Source organism: Gymnoscopelus microlampas, assembly GCF_963454915.1.
Source record: "Gymnoscopelus microlampas genome assembly, chromosome: 9".
NCBI lineage: Eukaryota > Metazoa > Chordata > Actinopteri > Myctophiformes > Myctophidae > Gymnoscopelus > Gymnoscopelus microlampas.
This window is the reverse complement of record NC_139946.1, coordinates 19778407-19799317: the sequence shown is the minus strand read 5'-3', so window position 1 is coordinate 19799317 and position 20911 is coordinate 19778407. Positions and strand designations below refer to the sequence as shown.

The window sequence follows — 20911 nt, the reverse complement described above, 5'->3', positions numbered from 1 at the left end:
CATACATAATCATACTGCAGCTGACATAGAAAACAGAACATTCTCTCTATTCAGTGATGGCACAGATGGTGGTTGCAGAAAGGCAGGTGTTCTTTGCAAGCCATAGGGGTTATGGTTAGGTGGAAAGTGGCACCTCTGCCATACATGATCTACAGGCTACTCTCTGACCACATCCTCTGCTGTCCTACACACCACTGGTTCTCAACGTCTAGACCCTTGCCTGTCTGTATCTCTGAGAGTTAAATAAGCACTGAGGATTGATTTTACAGTGCAGATTGGGGTTCGGCGCGGGGAGGGCATTCTCTGTCGCTTTTCACTTGTCATCATCTCCTTCAGTATCAGTGCAGCCCCCTCTACCCCACCACAACACCAGTAGGAAGAGTGTCATACTCAATCATAACTGTCTGTCAGTCAGTCAGTCAGTCAGTCTGTCTGTCTGTCAGTCAGTGAGCAGTAATACAGGATGGAGCTAACATCACTCTACCTTCTAGTCTGTGAGTACAAACATACAGTACAATAGGATCTGTGCATAACTGTAGTCCCAGTTTTCAGAAGGGGGCACACCTGTTTCCTTTTCCAGTTCAGTGAATGCAGTCTCATTATAATACAAACATGCATACACAGTTAAATGGATATTTATTTTTGGGGGATAAAATGTTTGGCTTGGGCTAATCAAGTGGTTCTCAAACTTCTTTTTTATTTCAAGGACTCTCTCAGAGTTATGGGGGTAAGGGATTTGGAACTAGGGCTGTGAATCTTCTGCTATCTCACAATTCGATTCAATTCGATTCCGATGCCTGTGGTCACGATTAGATTCAAAACCAGTGGTGTGTTCTAGGTTTTTTCGGAGGGATAAGATAATTATTCCTTGCATGACATGCACGTGGTCGTGGAGATACGCTAGCACGTTTTCAATGGATGAAATAGTTAGTAGAGAGCTACACTAGGCTACGATTTTTTTCTGTAGGTCACACTACGTATATAGTGTAAAACGGTAGAACACACCACTGTTCAAAATGATTTTAAAAAATTGATTCTGATTAAAAACATATTCCCAATCAGTTTTATCTAAATTATTTCATTCATGTTGTTTTCATCTGGACTTTAACAACCAAGTGTAGCCTAGTTATTTCCAACAGCTCAAACAAAACATTATATCTCTACTGTCCGGCAGCAACCAGCTAACTCCAAAACACATTTTTTGAAGTGAAGAAAAACATATATTTTCAAAACAAAGCAATACCGCCTCATCAAAGTTGGTATAGTGACTTTATATATTGTCAGATACTTGCATGTGTCATTATATTATCACCACTTTACCCAAATCCAGCTCAAGTGGAGTTAGGAGTCTTGTGTCCGAACAGAAATCCACCTCAAGTGGAGTTAGGAGTTGTGTCGGTCAGAACAGCTGACAATAGCTCCAATCGCGCGGAGAGAGAGAGAGATTCCAAATGGGGCTAAATTCCAAATGGATCTCCAAGCTCACAATGCATCACAACGTGTGAATTAATGCCCTGATGCTTCATGACACTTATTATATAGTGTGGTAAATTGATACACATTTAAGGACTTATAGAGCCCAATCTGAACACACACAGGGACTTAAGTTTGGATATTGAGTGGTCTACAGCACATTCCAGAGAACACTAGATGTCCAGTTCAAAGGAGGCTTCCCAGAGGGCATCTGACCTTAGCTGACCTTTAGGGTCTTGGGGTGTTGTTCTTCTGCACAATGGGCACACACACACACAAACAAGAGATGTAGCACACACACCTAGCGACGTGCACATCCAGTGTATGCAAGTACATACACACACATGTGAAGTCTGCCTATATATACTGTGAGGACAAAGAAACCGTCCCACACTGTTCCTTCTTCCCCTTCTTCCCCTTCTTCCCCTTCTTGCCCCTTGCCTCCTTGCCTTGCCCTTCTTCTTGCTCTGTTCTGTTCCGGCCACACCATGTAGCAGCAAGGCTGACATGTGCTCCTGTGCTCTGTACTCTGTTTTGTCCAATAAATCGACTTGAGGAACATTATTGGTCTGGACCTTTCAACTTTTTCTCCTTATTGTAATAGACTACAATTGGCGAACCAGCAATAGACAATAATAGGCCTACAATAATAAACAGGACTTTAAATATTACAATAACTTCTGCAAAGAGGGTTTCACAGAGTTGGAGTTTCAGTACAACTAGCGAGAGAAATGCTATGAACTAATTTCTTGTCACATTGATCTCCTCAGAAAACACTCAGAAATAGAATGACTTGTTTTCATAACATTAGCGTCAGTGTTAAGCTTGATAAACAGGTACACTGCATAGTTTTAACAGACTACGGGGGAAAAAAAACTGCCGTTTAGTTTGTTTATCTGCTGCGTGCTCCGCACTAGCTCTGTCCTCTCTATCATGTGCACTGAGGCACTGACTGCAGCAGCGCAGTGGAGAGTTGGTTGGTTTGATGGACAGTTTGAGGATCCAATGGAGTTTAATACTTTTTATTGGTTCAATTTTTATTCTTTAAACGGACGTAAAAGGTGTTCAATAGCATTGATTTATGAAAAAAAAAAGGAAAATTAGCAGAGTTAGCTGGTTCCCACTGGACAGCGATGATATAATACCAGAGAGGGTTGTGTAAAAAGTCTTGGCTTTGATTGAATCTTAGATTAGGTGTAGTTCTTTTTGATGCAGAAACACAGCAATGTTACTTGATGCAAGTAACATTAACAAGCGTCAGCTGACAGTGACACACACACCTCAGCTGTGCTCAACTGAAAGTGACTGGTTAGTTTTTAAAAAGCCATTGAAAATGACTGAAGACATGATAATGTTTACTGTGATTATGGTAAGCTTACATTTAAAACTCCTTAACCCAGCCAAAAAAAATAAAAATAAAATGTTTTGGGGGGAAATTGTGAATCGATTTTGAATCGTTGCTAATAAGAATTAGCGATTCTTACGTTCTTTACGATTTTTCCTGGACCCCACTTTGAGAAGAAATATATTGCAGAACCTTCTTGGGTTGGGGCCGAGCCAGGCTCGAACACCACGGGCCAGGGCTGGGTTCGGCCTGGAGTTTTAGTCCCATGCAGAGCTCTAATAGTGTGGCAAAAAAACCTTAGGGCCCTATTTTCGCCGGTGCCTTACCCATTATCCTAAACTTCCTCGCCATTTTTAAAACATTTTAAAAACATTTTCAAATAGTTTAAGTAGCCAATCTACAAGCTCACAACGTGTTGATGTAGATCGGCTAGTTGAACTATTTGAAAATGTTTTTAAAAATAGTAAAAAATGCCAAGAAGTTTAGGGATAATGGGTAAAAAGCACCAGCGAAAATATGGCCCTTATTGTATTCTGTGCATTTCTTCTTAAAATGCAGAAATGTGTGCATGATAATGTCAAACACTATTCTATTCTAATTTATGAGGATTATCATTATTATTATACATTCAAAAGCCTTTTATGTCTATATGTATTATATGTCATATGTGAAGCACTTTTAATTGCTTTTGTGTATTAAACATGCTATAAAATAAACATGCTGTATCTTTATGTTTGTGAAAATGTTTAAATCATCTATACAGTAAATGTTTCCATAGTGTCATTATTCAGTGTAATGCATTAACCTTACTGAGACAAATTCTTCATATGTGCAAACATTTCTGAACACTGTCCCTCCCCCCCCCCCCCCCCTTCCTTCCCTTCTCTCTCTCTAGTGGTTAATTCCATGAGAATTGTCTCAGCAGAAGTTCAGAACAGTAGTGATGTTATGAGAGGTAAGTCTGTTTGTCTGGAATCAGGGAACTCTAACAATAAATATATTTTTGTTCACAATCCATCTACCAAGAAATCACATTTCCTCTCCATCTCTGCCCTCCAGCCTCCCTCAGATTCAGTCCTGATAGATCTCAGTTCGTTAGATATGAGAATGTCTTTATGAGCTGTGAGGACAGACAGTCTAACTCTACTGTCTGGAGAGTGAAGAGGACCGACATCAAAAACATCACCTCAGAGTGTGTTGGTGGTAAATGGGGGAAGAGGATCTCCACAGGTTGTCATGTCACGTTCATGCAACCTTTTTACAGGGGAATTTACTGGTGTGAGTCTTCAAATGGAGTAAAGAGTAACACTGTGAATATGACTGTGACTGGTACGTTCAGCAAATCAACTACTTTGTTCAGCTGCTTATTTACATTTTTAGCCGCATGCTGAAAGCATAGCGGCTCTATATTCAGTCTGACTCTAACCCGACACATGTCCGACATGTTTGCAACACTTTTTTTGCGTGATTGGCTGTCGTTTAAGCCAATGGGCGCCCTCGTCCTCCCAAGCTATGGGACTAGACACGCCTCTCTCAGTGGATTCGTCTGAGCGCTAGCCGAATTTGGCTAATAGTTAGCTTGTATGCTTGTAGGATGTTACTAACTGTTTTTAGCCAAACGCGGTAATGTCCACTCAGAGATGCTCGTAGGCCTGCGTCCTGCGTCGCTGACGCACCATATTGCGAAAGGATGCATTCATGACACCGTCGTTGCGTCCATGGGACGCACTAGGTAATAGCTCCGATAATATATAATATTTGTCAGCCAGCTGTGATCTGCATGGACTCTCTCGGTTAGACACCGTTGGTGGAGAAGTATAACTCGGTTAGACACCGTTCTACTGGAGAAGTATAACTCGGTTAAACGGCGTTGTGTGGCAGCAGCAGCAGCACAGCCCCTCGCTGTTAGTCTACGCTACTCACAGAGAGAGAGAGAGTCGCATGAGGAGCTGGTTGAGACCTGCTCTTAAACGTGTTAAAACGTCTTGGATAGACCACTGTCTGGAATAATAACTGATCATCATACATACAGGTCTACTACTACTAATCTTTGTTGGTGTTGTCTAAGGCTGAACGATTAATCGTTTTCAAACCAAAATCGCGATTTGAAACCACGCGATTAGCTAATCGCAAAGGCCGCGATTTTTTAATTTTTAATTTTATCATAATAAATAATTTAAATATTAATATTAATCCCAGAGCACCCGCGGGACTTGTCTCCTCCTCTCCAGAGTGGCTGCCTCTCTCTACAGGGAGCGAGAGGGCAGCGCGCCCCCCCCCCCCCCCCCCCTCTCTCTCTCTCTGTCCCTCTCATAGAGTTAGGTCCCTCCGTCGGCTGCGAGTATTTAAAGTTTGTCGAACGGCCGTGTCGCGCGTAGCGGTAAAACATTATTTTCGGTGCAACACAAGTAGTGTAGTAGTAGTGTTGCTCCTATCTATGTTTGTTTCTGTAAGTGTAACTTATATTTTTCCCATCATTATTAAACGATTTCTGTTGGATGCTGTGATCTGATGTAAACAATACGATGCACAGGACTTCCTGGTCAGTGTTGCCAGGTTTTGTGAGAGAAATAAGCAACCCTGTCTATGAAAATAAGCCCAAAACAAAAGAAGCGACTATGAACTGTATCTTTGTCACTTATGTACAGTGGTGGAAAAAGTACTCAAATGTTGTACTTAATAAAAGTATCAATACTGCAATGTAGAAGTACTCTGTTACAAGTAAAAATCCCAAATTCAAAATTGACTTGAATAAAAGTAGGCCTACAAAAGTATTGGAATCAAAATTTGTACTTCCATGTACTGTTATGTACTGTCATGTACTGTTCTCATGTCTTACTAAATAAAGTACATCAATCAATCAATCAATCAAATGTAAAGTACCAAAAGTACTTGTGTTTGAAAATAGCAGATCTACAAGCTCACAACGCGTCGCATCGCGGCGAGTTGTGAGCTTGTAGATCGGCTATTTTCAAATTACCTATGTATAAAATAGGGCTAAAGTGGTTAATGTAGGTTTTATAATATTATAATTTATATCTGCAAAGTAACTAGTCACTAAAGTTCTCAAATAATTGTAGTGGAGTAAAAGTACAATATTTGCCTCTGAGATGTAGTGGAGTTGGAGTTAAAGTATTGGAAATTAGAAATACTCAAGTGAAGTACAAATACCTCAAAATTGTACTTAAGTACAGTACTTAAGTAAATGTACTTGGTTACTTTCCACCACTGCGTTATGTATTCTGAGTTTTTCACTTCCAAGGAGTAGTAGTAATACAATGTATAGTAGGAGAGGACTTTGGCTTGTGAGACAAAAAAGTGTTACATTTTAGTTGAATGATAATCTACATAAGCTAAATACTGGATATCAGTAAATATGCTTCTGGAGCCATAAGTGAAAGACCTACTTATTTCACTGCTGTGAATTGTTTACACAAAATGGTAATGTTGTGTTGTTGACAAGATTGGAGCCAAAAAAGCCTGCCGCATGCGGCTTTATTATGACTTGTCATTCTTGTTTATTCAGTTATCTTGTCAGACATTGACTTTTAAACCCCCCAAAACATAAACAAAAACAAAACACATCTCATAGGAGAGAATAGGACCTTACACATAAGGATGAAAATTGGTTTAAAGGACTACTTTGAGTCATACACTTTTAAATTACATTTTAAAATAAATCCTCATTCAATATTATGTGGCAGTGCTGCAAGTTAAAGCGTCTTTCATGTTATAACCTCATCATGTTAGAATAGTATTGTTCAGAGTGATGTAACCTCAGTCTAATGTTCCTCTATTCTGAGCAGATTCAGATCCAGCTGTGATCCTGGGGAGCCCTGTACTTCCTGTGACGGAAGGAAGTGATGTTACTCTGCACTGCTGGTACAAGAAAACTGGTAAACCATCCTCTGAGCTCCCAGCTGGTTTCTATAAAGATGGATCCCTCATCAGGACTGGGTCTACAGGACAGATGACCATCCACCGTGTTTCCAAGTCTGATGAAGGATTCTACAAGTGTGACATCTCTGACCTTGGACAGTCACCAAAGAGCTGGATGGGTGTGAGAGGTGAGATAGTTGTACATACCGTGACTTTATATGAAGAGTTATAAAAGGATTGAGAGGTTGTGCTGATTGATCAGCTGCTGTATAACCCCTAGGGCTGATACGGCAGTTGACCAATAAATGCAAACTAGGGGTGCAAGCTCCCCTAGGCCCTACCGCTCCGTTTTGTGCGTTCATGCATAGGGTAGGGTTTCCCGTTCCTTTAGTGCAGCAAGGGGTTTTATTTATTTAGCGAATCACCTTAGCTGCCGTCCCTTTTAGATGTTCCTTGAAGGATAGGGTCCTGTCAAGGGTCACTCCAAGGTAGGTAGGATTAGGGGCATGCTTCAGTTTGAGTCCACTCAGGTGGATGTTTAGTTCTCTGGCAGCTTTTCCATTGTGGAGATACACTGGAGACAGTTTTAGCTGGGCTTGGTTTTAGGCGCCAGGTTTTGCAGAATTGGTCCAGTTTAGCAAGGTCTTCAGGGAGCAGCTGTTCCAGTGGGTCAAAGGTTAGTGCTTGGAATGCTAGACAAATGTCATCTGCATAGATGAATTTGCGGGATTTGGTGGTGGGTAGGTTGTTTGTTTAGAGGTTGAACAGGGTTGGAGTTAGAACTGAGCCTTGAGGGAGACCATTTGTCTGTGTTCTCCATGCGCTCGTGTCCTGTCCTAGGTGAACTCTGAACCTCCGGTTGGTCAGCAGAGTTTGTATGATTGCTGTTGCCCAGGCAGGGAGCGCCTTTGTGAGTTTCAGTAGGAGGCCTTTGTGCCAGACAGTATCACAGGCGGCTGTGAGGTCGAGGAACACAGTCCCTGTCTTTAGTCTGCTCTCGAAACCATTTTCGATGAAGGTGGTAAGGGCCAGTACTTGTTCTCCCCTGCTGCGGTCCTTGCAAAAACCTGCCTGATCCACACAGAGAATACCCTCTACTCCTGGAGAAATACGTTGTAGTATTAGGAGTTCCAAGATTTTTAAGGGAACGCTGAGTAGGGAGATTGGGTGGTAGCTTGCAAGGGGTAGGGTGCATCTAGCCTTTCAACGACTCCTTCGAAGGAGCACAGATGCAGACTTCAGACCAAAGGGGACGTGAATGTTTTGCAAACTGAGCTTTTCGTAAACTTATAACATGGGTACAACTGCAGGGAAAGAAGCCCATATTTTTGCAAATAATTATGCAAAACATTTCAAATCTGTTGGATATATATTTAATGTAGATGCAAATGAATATGTAATTGAATCATTTTAACAAGCATTTCAGAGAGAACTCTATGTAAACAATGACTGACAGATCGTTATTTCCATGTTCTGTGTGTGTGAACTTTGAAAAAGAATCCAGCAGCAGAGTTTACATTCTCTCAGATATCAAATGAACAGGGTAGAAATGTATGCTTGTTCAATGTTAATGTTTAATGCTTATTCATTGTATGCAGTCCCCCATCTTACCTCCACACCCACACGCACCTCTGCCTGTCTGAGGGCCCCCCAGCCCCGCTACACTCCAGCACAGCTACTTTTTTATTTACATGCACCCAGAATGATCTAGTGATTTTGATCCAATGGATTCAGAAACATGAGGGGGAAAAAAACTAGTTTGGCCCCTCACAGGCTACTTTTAGAATTAAACAGTTTAGATTTTTCCTGCATAAGGTACCCCAACTTTCAGCAGCTGTCATGGGTTCCCCTAGGGGAGTTGAATTTATTTCATTTTTTTTATGTGTTACTAGAAACCTTTACAAACACATTGTGAATACATTTCTTGGTAAGGAATTTAGTACAGGTTTGGCCATTTTCTGATAATTCCATGCCCATATCCACTACTGACGCTGTATTAAATGTATCAATTTTACTAATTTTGGCACATTTACAGTACACGCCACGGATATATAGTGCTGATATGTTGTGTGCACTGCCCCAATTCAATCATAAATGAATGAAACAAATAATAATAATAACTTCCTGAAGAACATCCACTTGAGAGATGATGATTGATTGATGTTTTTATGTTCTCTGTAGACTTTAGGCATTGTTGACTAATTTCTCTCAACTTTTCGTGTGTGTATTAGTCATGCAGTCATGCCTTTTATGGGGATAATATGGGATTAATCATTGAACAACATCATTGTTGAATGTCATGAATCTGATAGACTTTTCTGAAAGATATTGGTGAATGAGGCATATTAGTTTTTATTTATTTTTTTCTCAGTGTTGTGGTCATGGTGTAGTGGGGTGTAGGGGAGGGGGCTGCTTCTGGATTCGGGTTGGGTTGAAAACTTTTAGGAAAAGTCCTTTTGCACACCTACAAACGGACAGGTGCGTCGGAGTATAGATGCTGAATATGGAAGAAAAAGGGAGAAGGGAGAGGGAGTCCCGCACACTGTCTTCACTTATAAAGAGTTTTTTTATTTAGGATGCAACGTTTCGGCCGCTTGGACCTTCATCAGGCATAAAGAAGGAAGTGGCTCACAGCCAGTATCTCTCATCTCTCAGAGAGGTGCGGGCCAATCAAAGCCCACACCAATCTGTTACCATGGAGCAGGAGGTGGCCCCAAGGGGCAAGTCTTGGATATTTACGATGAGCCCAACACAGAAGCTTATGAATGGCCAGAGTGGCGCTGTTTTACCCTGTGCCGACCTGCGGTGTCAGAAAGAATTTATTTTAACGCAAGTGAATGGGTTTTTTGACAAACTTTAGACTAGATTTTCTTACCGTAATAAAAATTGTCATAAATTATATATGCTTCCAGTCGCTAGTTTAAAGTCTCCTTTCAATCATCATGATATGCGTTTTGCTAAATTATGGTCCAATTTATTTTAAATTTGACGATAAAGTAGGCTATTCTCTAGGAGGGGCGGGATAATTTGATTGACAAGCTACACAACCAATAGCATTCATTCCCCGCCCCCGCTCTTGATTGACAAGCTACCCAACCAATAATGGTCTGGTCTCATTCTGCAGGATATGACGCGATATTATTATTTTTTAAACGTTTTGTTTATTCGTTTTTGTTCTTTTACATACTCATAGGTAGTACAGACATCTACTGACGCAAATAAGCAAATAAACAGAGTATCTCCAAACAGTGAAGAAAGTAATTAACAGGATAGACTAATATCAGTAAGAAAAAGGATAAGTTGAGTAAGATATAAACAACATCAAAACAAAACAAAAAAACAGACAACACTCACAAAAGAAAACAACAGACAACAAAACAAATACACAACGTAAAATCTCCAAAAACATGTATGTATATAGAAAACAGTCCATGGTCTATAAACGCTACTTCGAGTTAGGCACAGGTCATTGAAAGCAATTGTACATGTCAGTGAGGTGATAAGCAGGTTCACACCAAGGGTTCATCATATATCAGATTGGATACTTCCATATATGCAGGTTACAGACTCATTCAGGTTCCGTTGGGGGATCGAGTGCAAGATTATTTATGACGCGATATTGAAAGATGGCGGACCTACAGTCTTGGAACAATCGGCTTCATTTTCGGTCTGTAGAAAGTAGGGGAGTGGCTTTGTCCATCTCATTTATACAGTCTATGGGTGGCCCATAAAGGTGAGTGGAGCTGGTACTTTTCCACAGTAAAAAGAAGTATTCTTACAGAACATGAGAAAACATTGCTACAAAAATACAATCAAATAAGTCAGTAGAAAGGTATTACAATCACAAAAATAAAACACCTGTAGAGTCTACTAAGATATACAAGTAAGACGCACAAACGCTCATATTTATTTGACTGTATCTGGCTCTGTTTTTCTTAAAAGTGCAAAATATACAGTAAAGTATACAAGCACAAAAGGCTGTGTCCCAGGAGGGCATAATATCCAATAAATGTATTCGGGGTCAGACCTAGTAAATTACAGGTGTAAGGGTCTAAACTCCAAATACACCAGTAGGACATCACACACAAAACAGCATGCTTATAATACTGTTGATCAGAACAAAAAAGGAAAAAATGTCCTGATCAACAGTATTATACGTTTTTTGTGATTGTAATACCTTTCTACTGACTTATTTGATTGTATTTTTGTAGCTAATATTTTCTCTTGTTCTGTAAGAATACTTCTTTTTACTGTGGGAAAGTACCAGCTCCACTCACCCATATAGGCCACCCCCTGCTCCATGGTAACAGATTGGTGTGTGGCTTTGATTGGCCCGCACCTCTCTGAGAGATCATGTACTGGATGCGTGTGTGAACAAGGCCGTAATTGTATCACATTTGACTTGCAATTAGCTTGCGCTATTGCACTCTTCTCTTTAATAAATAATTCGAATCAAACTCACAACAATAAAATATAAATACACAATAAAGTGCTGGGTGCGTAATTATTGTGAGTCCAATCTGAATTTGGTTGTTTGTCGACTACGCCACTTTTGTTATAGAGGGAAAGTCCCCTTTTGAATACACTTTACTTCTTTCACAGGCTTCACAGGTTCGAGTTACTGGTAAGTTCAATACTTTGGTTTTGAGAATACACACTTAGAAATCCCTTGAGGAACTGGACACGGATACAATGGATCAAAGGTAAGTAAATCATTTATTAGCCCTAAACAGGTGGCATCTGCGCCATAAAAACAATCAAAATAAACAACTATACTAATAAAACCTATCTAAACACAAAACAACAATCTACACAACTATAAAATGAATTGTAAAGTTGTGCAAAATGTGCAGGCTGGGTCACCAGGGGTTCTATGCAACAACTACTTCAAAAGTAAAGTGCGGTGCCAATAAAGTGCTTTTGGATACTCAACACGGGTTTGGTTCAGGGGAAACTCTGCATGTCCATATATGGGGGTAAGGGAAGGGATTTTAGGCCAGTCGTCTTTGTCTTCTTTTCTTCTTCTCTCCGCCTGAAAGTAATGGAAACTTGGACCAGTTTACTGTGCATTTACACCATACAGCATCGCTTTCAGTCAGTGGTTGTACAAGGATAAAAACGTTGCGTTGTTCGAATACTCACTCGCCAGCCAGGTTTTGACACCTGGCGCTGACTTAGTTGCGCCTGCAACGTTTATCGCCACTTTTCCGTCTCAGCGCTCCTTTTATGGTCTGGTCTCACTCGTCTCATATGGTCATCTCTTTTATGGTCTAGTCTCGCTCTCTTCCTCCCCTTCGGTTCGATTGCTTCCTCACTCCTTTTCCTCGTAGGTAGGCACACCTCGGCTTCCAAACTCCCAGGTGGCTGGTGTGTCTACGCTCACGTATTCATTCACTCTGCTCCGTGTCTCTGTACCCAACCTCTCCTGCTGCTGTCCTTCTCCCTAGTGTCACTCTGCTCTCTCTTGGGCTCTGCGTCTCTCAGCTGTGCTGCTCCAGTGGATCCGTCACACTTGGCTGGCACAAGCCTTCTGCTGTTCCTACAGTGTACACACTCTAGCTCCGGTGGCTCCTTCCTTCACCTGGCTGGCTCATACACGACTGGCTCCGGTGGTTCATTCACACCTGGCCCCTGCACACCTCCTCTGTGTGTGTTCTCTCTTCCCCTGTCTCTCCCCAAATGAGCCCGCGCTCACTCTTATAGCACGGAGGCTCCGCCCAGCTCCGCTCTCACTGGTTGCTCTTCGGGCTCGGTCATTACACGGCTGCAATTGTTCATTCATCAGGGGCAGTGGGATGTGATTCAGGTCAAAACACAAGACAATCATTGAACATATAACATGCAGTGCAAAACATTGTACAGAAAATAGTTAAGATGATGGGGGTTAAGTGGGAAATATTCATACATTAAGCATCAATAAAAGAAATTGGAAAAATTAAGAAACCCTCCGCTTCGACCTCGTCACACGTGCCACTTGCTTCTTTATGCCTGATGAAGGTCCAAGCGGCCGAAACGTTGCATCCTAAATAAAAGCCTCTTTATAAGTGAAGACAGTGTGCGGGACTCCCTCTCCCTTCTCCCTTTTTCTTCCATATTGGGTTGAAAACTTAAGATGGAAAGTAATTGTGCTAACAATACATTTTCCTCTTGTTTATGAAATTATAATCAATGTGTTTGAGGTCTTGCATCTTTTAACAGTTAAACAGTTACTATTCTACAACAGTAGTGTAATTGAGCCAATTCTTTTATAATAACCTCTCTTTGCTGGCAGTGTCTGGATCTGTTGATCCCAGCTTTCCACCTCCCAGCTTTCCACCTCCCAGCTCTCCACCTCCCAGCTCTCCATCTGTAGTGGGTCTGAGTTTTCTACATGTGGGTCTGATTGTGGGACTTGTTGTTGTGATTCTGACCATCCTTCTGGTCCTGCTTTGTCGATACAGAACATCTAAAAGTGAGTACTACTATGAAGGATTACACCTACATTACAATCACTGAGGAAACTCACATATAATAGTAGTATTATCGCATAGGAATTATGAGGGATTGAAGAATGACCTGCTACTTACTGAATGTGGCCTTTTTTCTTTTATTTACAGATCCATGTTGTGTCAGGTAAGTACAGTAGTTATCTCGGTCTATTCATCTACATGACAGCAGTCAATTCCATCTGGTGTTGTACTTCATTTCTTTTAAGTAGCCTATTTCTTTTGATTACAGATCCATTCAGTCTCACAGAATCAATCAGGACTCGGCAGCATACCAGAGGAACAATCAAAGTGGGGTTCCTGTTCTTGTCTCCTCTCTACAGCAGCAAGGTCAGTTGAACATAAGAACAATTGAAATTTATCTTTAAAATAAAATATTTTTTCCTCCACTTTAATGTTTATTTGTTTACATACAGACACCACAGGCATCTATGAAGTAATGACTCGATCTGATCACTTTGCAAATGGTACAGTACACTGTTTAAATGTTCTCATGTCATATGTTGTCCAGAGTTATTTTTGAGGACAAGCCGGTTGCTGAGTAAATTGACAGTAAACAGATATCTATGTGAATTGTTAAGATGGAATGGGAATTGAACTCAGTGAACAACAAAACTGAGAGATGAATATACCAACATATGCATTAAACTGTTGTTTAATATTATATATTTTTTTATATTTCCCACATTCCGCAAAGCTGCTAATTGTCTTTCAACTCATGTTTCACACACAGAATCATCAAGACCTACACGTGCAGTTGATCCAGTTTATTCAAAAGTCAGGAAACAGGAATGAGTCTATGTAAGATAAATAATAATGGATGTGGAATTAATTCAGGGCCCTATTTTGCACCCAAGTCGCTATACTCACTATTTGTGGGTATAGCGACACCAGCCTTATCCCTAAAACACCTGCGCTACCCGTTACATGCATAGGTGTGGTTTGGCCGTTACATTAATAAAACCAATCACCGTGCCAGATGCCATTGCCTTTAAGACCAGGCTGCGCAAGCCTTTATCCCAGTGCAATCTTACGCTCTCCTCCCTGAGCGAAGAGGCAGTCCGACGTTGCCTTGGAATAAATTTATATTTGATACACAGAATTATCACTCACAAATTGCTGGTTATAGAGAACTTTGAATTACAGCAATTGCTTGTGTTCTGCATTATTAAACTGAATGGTCTGTGTGGTTATAGCAAATGCAGCTAAAACAATATTTTATTTGTCTTTGATAAGCTTAACTGGCAACTGCTGATAAAAACACAACTTATTGACACAAGGAATTAACAGTCACACTTTTGTGGATTACAGTACAATTGTTGACAATCACATTCACAATCTCTTAATTCAAGTGCCGCCACGCAGTGTTACACAATAACTGCCGCACGAGGCACTTGGACACTATAGCCGACGTTTGCATCATACGCTCTAGCCTTTGATTGCCTTTCAATAAAACCATATTTGATAGACATAATTATCACCCACATGTTACTGATTATAGAGAATGTTATATTATTGTAATCCGTTCTTTATTTCCTGCGCAATGGATTAATAAAACTGAAGTGTGTATTTTGGAGCGAATGGCACCGCGAAGCACAAATCCTTGTCGTCTTTGAATAGACCATCATCTTATATAAATACAATTGACACAAGGAATTAACACTTCACTTCTATTGATGGTAGGAACATTTTAATCACAGAGATTTCGTTGAGAATTAGGAATGAGGGAGACCTCTGAAGCTGCACCTGGCCTGACTCCCAACAGGTCCATTACAGGCGCGCTCTACCAAACAGATTTGCCATAGCGGGTGGTTTTAGAATCCGCTATGCGCTTTCCCAAACAAATGTGGGCAAGATAGCAATTTTAGGGATAGCGCAACAACACGCCCATGGCCACACCTCCAGGCATAAATAACGGTGTTGGCATAATGTATAGCGGGTAGCACGGCCGTTAGATACCGTTTGGGGACAGCGCCAGCTGCCTTGTGCGTAATTAATGGGTAGCGGGTAGTGCCAAGGGATAGCGCAATGCAAAAAATAGGGCCCTCTGTATCATCGCATCTGTATATTCTACTGTTAATATTCTACTGCATTACCGCAGTAGATAATGCCAGATTATTCTGACTGAGTGGGCCCTATCTCCCGAACTGCGCTATCCCTTGGCACAACCCGCTACCCGTTAATTACGCACAAGGCACCTAATTCTCCACTAATCTCTGTGATTCAAATTTTCCTATAATCAGCAGAAGTGAGTGTCAATTCCTTGTGTCAATTGTGTTTACATAAGATGATAGTCTATTCAAAGAAGACAAGGATTGGTGCAGCGCGATGCCATTCGCTGCAAAATACAAACTTCAGTTTTAATAATCCATTGCGCTGCATGGAAATAAAAAACGGATTAAAATAATATAACGTTCTCTGTAATCAGCAACATGTGGGTTGATAATGTTTTATCAAATATGGTTTTATTGAAGGGCAATCAAAGGCTAGAGCGTATGATGCAGATGCTGTGTATAGTGTCCAAGTGCCCCATTGCAAAGTTTTCAGGGCAACACGTCTGAATTAGGTGATTGTGAATGTGATTATCATTGCAATTTGACTGTAATCCACAAAAGTGTGACTGTTAATTCCTTGTGTCAATAAGTTGTTTTTATCAGCAGTTTCCAGTTAAGCTTATCAAAGACAAATAAGATGTTGTTTGATCTGCGTTTGAAATAACCACACAGACCATTCAGTTTAATTAATCAGTTTGAAGGTCAGTCACACGATTCACGAGAGCATTTGGCATTAAAATCATGTTTGTGCAACAAACGGTGACATTTGTAGCATTTGTGGTGAAATGGGTGTCAGTGAAATCGTTTTGGCTCACATGAGGATATATTTTGATATGTGTTATATACATATTTTTTATAAGAGTAATTTTGGTGCATTCATGAGGGGATATAAAAAAAACATAATGGCCATTTGATATACTGTACGTATGAAGAGTATATTTTGTTACATTCAGGGTGTACATATATATACGTGCACGCACGCACTGGTGTTCACTCCATTCCGACATCTCACCACTCCGACTAGTGGCTTCCGCGTGCGGTTAAGGTTAGGGTTAGGGTTAGGTATAGGGTTCGTCAACGTCGGAAAGGCGACATGTCGGAAAGGAGAAATGCACCCGCACGCACTCACGCACGCACGCACGCACGCACGCACAGTTAATCTTCATCTCACTCCTTCTTTAATATGTTTACGTTTACTTTTTTCATCTTTTTTGTTTGCTTTGATTTTGTATTCAGTTGACTTTTCTTTACGATTGAGTTTTAATTTGCATGTTGAAACAACAAAAAATATATACTTAGAAACGAGCACCCTGATAGATTTGTGTTTATATTAGTAGCATCCTGTCAAGTTCTCAATAAAGAGCTAGATGAAAATCAGTTGGACTAACCGTTTATTATTTTATATGTAGCAGGTTCCATATACCCATGTTGGTTTTTAGTTCTTTATGTGTAGTCGTCTTGTATGTTGGAAATTGTATGAATGGTATGGAACCAAACTAGTAAAGGTGACTTTAGTGACTGAGTATCATGTAATGAATGGGAAAAGATCATTAGGAAAATGTTTGCACCTGGGCAGAGGTAATAATCTAATATTAATAACTGACAATATAAGGACCTACCTACGCTATATCTATCATTCACTCAAACAATTGTTTGTAATAACTTTGTTTTCATAATTAAATAACATTCTGCATTCATAAAGAATTCTCTGACTTCGGCTTTACAGAAATAAAACAACATTGCTGCAGGTGAACGGGTAAACGTGTTGCGCCGACTGATTCACTCACTCAGTGCAGTGATGACGCGACACAGCCGTTCAGGGTATGGGAAGGCATTGCGGGCTCCCCATTGGCTTAAAGAATAGCCAATGATAAGTTTGTAACGAGAAAGTGATGAAAAAGTCAGTACTCGTGCATCAACTGAATATAAACCAGCTTGCACTTCACACAAGCTGGTAAAATCAGGAAATAAATATCCTGGATTTATTGGCAGATTTGTTGCCAGATTCAGAGGTGGAAAACGGTAACCATGGGAACCATGGGGAACTGAACAGAACATCATATGTATACTATCTGTCCAGGAGGGTTAGCCATGCCACATTAGCTGTTAGCCAAGCAAATACAGTAGTTGCTAGTTTTGCCAACCAGTAAACCAGACATAGTGGCTACTAGTACAAAACATTAAATAATTGACAAATCGATGTAAACATTTCCATCAAATAACACAGACAGACACACAGAGGCAGTCAAAGTGTCAATTTACTACGGTACAAAATCATATCAAAACAAGAATCTACAGTATAACCATATCATGAATAGTCTTGATTGATTGAATACATAACAATTTGCAAACAGTGCAGCAAGCACAATTATGCAAGCAATGCGTAAAATAGTAACAAAAAAATGCATTCAATGCAAGATATGCAAGAAACATACAAGACATACAATGCAATTCATCATCAATATACAAGGTATACAGTATATACAGAAAACGGTACGGGGGTGGTGTGTCCACCTTTTTTTGACTGGGGTGACCCAAGTGGAGGGTGGAATGAAGTATGAGCACGCACACAGAGGCACGTGCATTCATGAGGGGATAAACCCCGCTCCGGAAAATCTCATTTGTAGTATTTCAGTAGTGAATTTGGCATTAGATTTTTGGCTGTGGGCGGGAGCTGGGCGGTAGTAGTACCGTTGACTGACAACCCATTCAGCAGTTCGTTCCACCACCACCACCACAGAGCAACGTGACGCAAGGGGACTTTTGAAAGGGCCATGCCGAAAATAGGTTGCTTTATACGGATACATGACTATCACTCCCCTTCACTTGAAGTTTTAAAACAGTGGACAAAACAGCGGAGAGTTTTAATGGCCGCCGTTCGTTTTCACTCGGATCTGTACTTCACTGGAGCCTGATTATGGATCCCACCAACGCTCCAGGATTTAGACCCGCCTTACCTGTCTGATTGGCTCCCTGGCAGGCATAGTTTTACTGAGGTTAGGGTTAAGGTCCTTACACACCGGGCGACACCGGCGAAAATAGCGAATATACGCAAAATTCGGACTCGTTCCGAATAATTAAAAGACGCTTTTTCGCTTCGCTTTTTCGCTTTTTCGCTCCATGTACGGAGCCATTGACTTTATAAGGTTTAAAAAAAAAACGCATTATTCGCACGAAAAAATCGCCCCGGTGTGTAACAACCTTTAGAGTTAGGGTTAGGTTCAGGCATAGTCTTACTGAGGTTAGGGTTAGGTTTAGGCATAGTTTTACTGAGGTTAGGGTTAGGGTTAAGGTTAGGTATAGGCATAGTTGCAAAAACGAGAACTGTCAACCACAGCGACAACTGACCAATCACAGCGGGTTTGCCAAGACCTGGCGTGGGATTCATAATAACGCTTCACTGGATCTCTCTCTCAACTACCGCACTTTTTGAGGCATTTGTACTTTTCTCTCTCTCTCTCTCTCATATATATGTACATATATATACAGTATATATACTCGCATATTAGCGAAAATGGGCAATATATTGTTTGTTGTGAATGAATGGGCGTCCATATTTAGGAGGTGTTTGCAATTGTGAAGTGTGTGTGTCGGCCACTTTGCAGTGCAGATCCACTTCACAGCCACCTCACAGTCAATCTGGGAACCCATCGCCAAATAAAAAAGGAAAAACAGCGCCCTCTGCTGTTTTTTACAATTTTACTTAGCTCTGGGAGGACACGTGCGCAAGGAAACCAGGGTTTTGGTCTGCCTTCAGCCTTTCACTTCCGGTGGTCTATGTTTTCATTCCCACTAACAATATTTCTCCACGGAACACTAACACCACTTCTCCCAGAGAACATGGATCGTTTTGGTTATAAACCCACTTGTTTCTATGATGAAAGAGCAAGTTAAAATGTGAATATCTTTCCGTGGTTTTGTCTGCTCCGCGGACGCTATTGTTAAATTAGTTTCGGTTTGTTTCGAGTGGGGAATTAAGGATCGACGGACACGTAAATCCCGGCCACTACATTTGATGGGCACGCCCACTTGTAGGCCAGTGCGTATGTGATATGACGAACCCCCCCGACAGATTCAAACGCAGAGCAGAATCTTTTCTTGAGAGATTACCTCACAGTAAAAGTAGGCCAAAGTTACTTATAGTCAGCGGACATGGCAACACTGCTTATAATCAGCATACATGGCAACAGTGGCGTGCACGCTTGTTTCTGTCTGTCTCTCTGTCCCTCTCTCTCCCCCTCCCCCCTCTCAATGGCAACCCAAAAAGTTTTTTTTTATAAAAGAAAAAAAAAATAAGAAAAAGAGTTTCGACCAACTTGAAGGGGACTGTGATGAACGCAATTAGTGTTCATTGAGTACACCCTAGCCTAGTCAGGCAGAGTTGTTATATAAATCTGACCAGCTGTACCTATTTTGCTGATTAACACAGTGAATGGCAGAAGGCAAGGAGAACTGTGTGAGTTTAAGACAGGACCGGCCACTTGACTTCTCATACACAAACAGCTCACAGGCTGAGTGAGGCACACATTTTAGCTGTTCATAAACGATGTACTCAGGACTTATGTTCAATATGAGCGTACGAATGGTACGAATACATGGACCACGGCTAGGGTCCATTTGGTTCATCTCTACCTTCACGGAGTTAAATCTAGATCGCGGGGGGGGCCAAAATAAATCCCTCATAATATGGGGTCGTGGTATAAAAAAGCCCTGTGATAGAGAGAAACGTTTCGTTGCGTCCCTCTCTCTCTCTCCATCTGCCACACACACACACACTCTGTGTCTCTCCATCCCTCTCTGTCTCTCTCACACTGGCGCGCGGCGTGGGGTAATGTCTGCATTCCGACATCTCACTACTCCGACTAGTGGCTTCCGCGTGCGGTTAGGGTTAGGTATAGGGTTAGTTAACGTCGGAAAGGCGACATGTCGGAAAGGCGACATGTAACCGCGCGGCGTGTACGCTTGTTTTCTTGCTGCTGCTGCAGCTGCTCGAGCCACGCGATGTTGCGTGGCTTTGTGTGTGCGTTTGGCCAGCATGTTTTTTTTTTGCGTGGTCCCATGGCTGCGCGCAAAGTTTTGTGTAGTAAAGTTTTGTGTCGTGTCTCTCTGTCTCTCTCCCCCTCTCTGCCTGTCTGTGTCTGTCTTTCTCTCCCTCACTCGCGACTGACCGATACGTTTCGTGTTGTCTTGCCTTTCTCTCCCTCCTCCCTCTCTCCATCTCCCTGTGTCGTTCTCTGTGCTGTGTGCTCTGCAGGGGGAGGGGCTACTTGCAGTAGATCTGCAAGGCAACAACACGTAGACGCGCGAGGCGTTGTTAGCTTGTAGATCTGTTGTCCAAAAGACGTGACTATTTTGACGTTGCACTACCCGCGGAAGTGATTCGCATAGTTATTGGGACATAATGCGTTGCAAATTAATTGTACAGCGTGCAAGTACAGTAACGGTATGGGAAGCAGCTGGTGTTACAGGCAGAATATTGAGGATTTTTTGTGGAAAGTGTGGAGTTAGTTGGGCCATGTGTCTGCTTGGAGACTGGCCCCATGCACTCGTGTGCTTGTCAATTAATGTGGCAAGATTAACATTTGTCTCCTCTACCCAGGTACTGTAGCTATAGGCCTATCTACTTTATTTACTAACATTAAAGTGTCTTATATTTAAAGTTTTAATAGAGAAAA

General features: G+C 41.4%; 1 protein-coding gene across 1 annotated transcript; it reads left to right on the top strand.

The window, feature by feature from the left end:
- Positions 1-402: 402 nt before the first annotated feature.
- On the top strand, positions 403-20535 carry LOC311051439 (uncharacterized protein; the record flags this gene model as incomplete). Its single annotated transcript, XM_084066004.1, has 10 exons — positions 403-494; positions 3714-3773; positions 3878-4147; positions 6625-6885; positions 12969-13148; positions 13294-13309; positions 13415-13512; positions 13599-13649; positions 15426-15430; positions 20491-20535. Exons 1-10 carry the CDS (start codon positions 464-466, stop codon positions 20533-20535), a joined length of 1017 nt encoding a protein of 338 aa, XP_083922130.1. The 5' UTR covers positions 403-463.
- Positions 20536-20911: the final 376 nt, after the last annotated feature.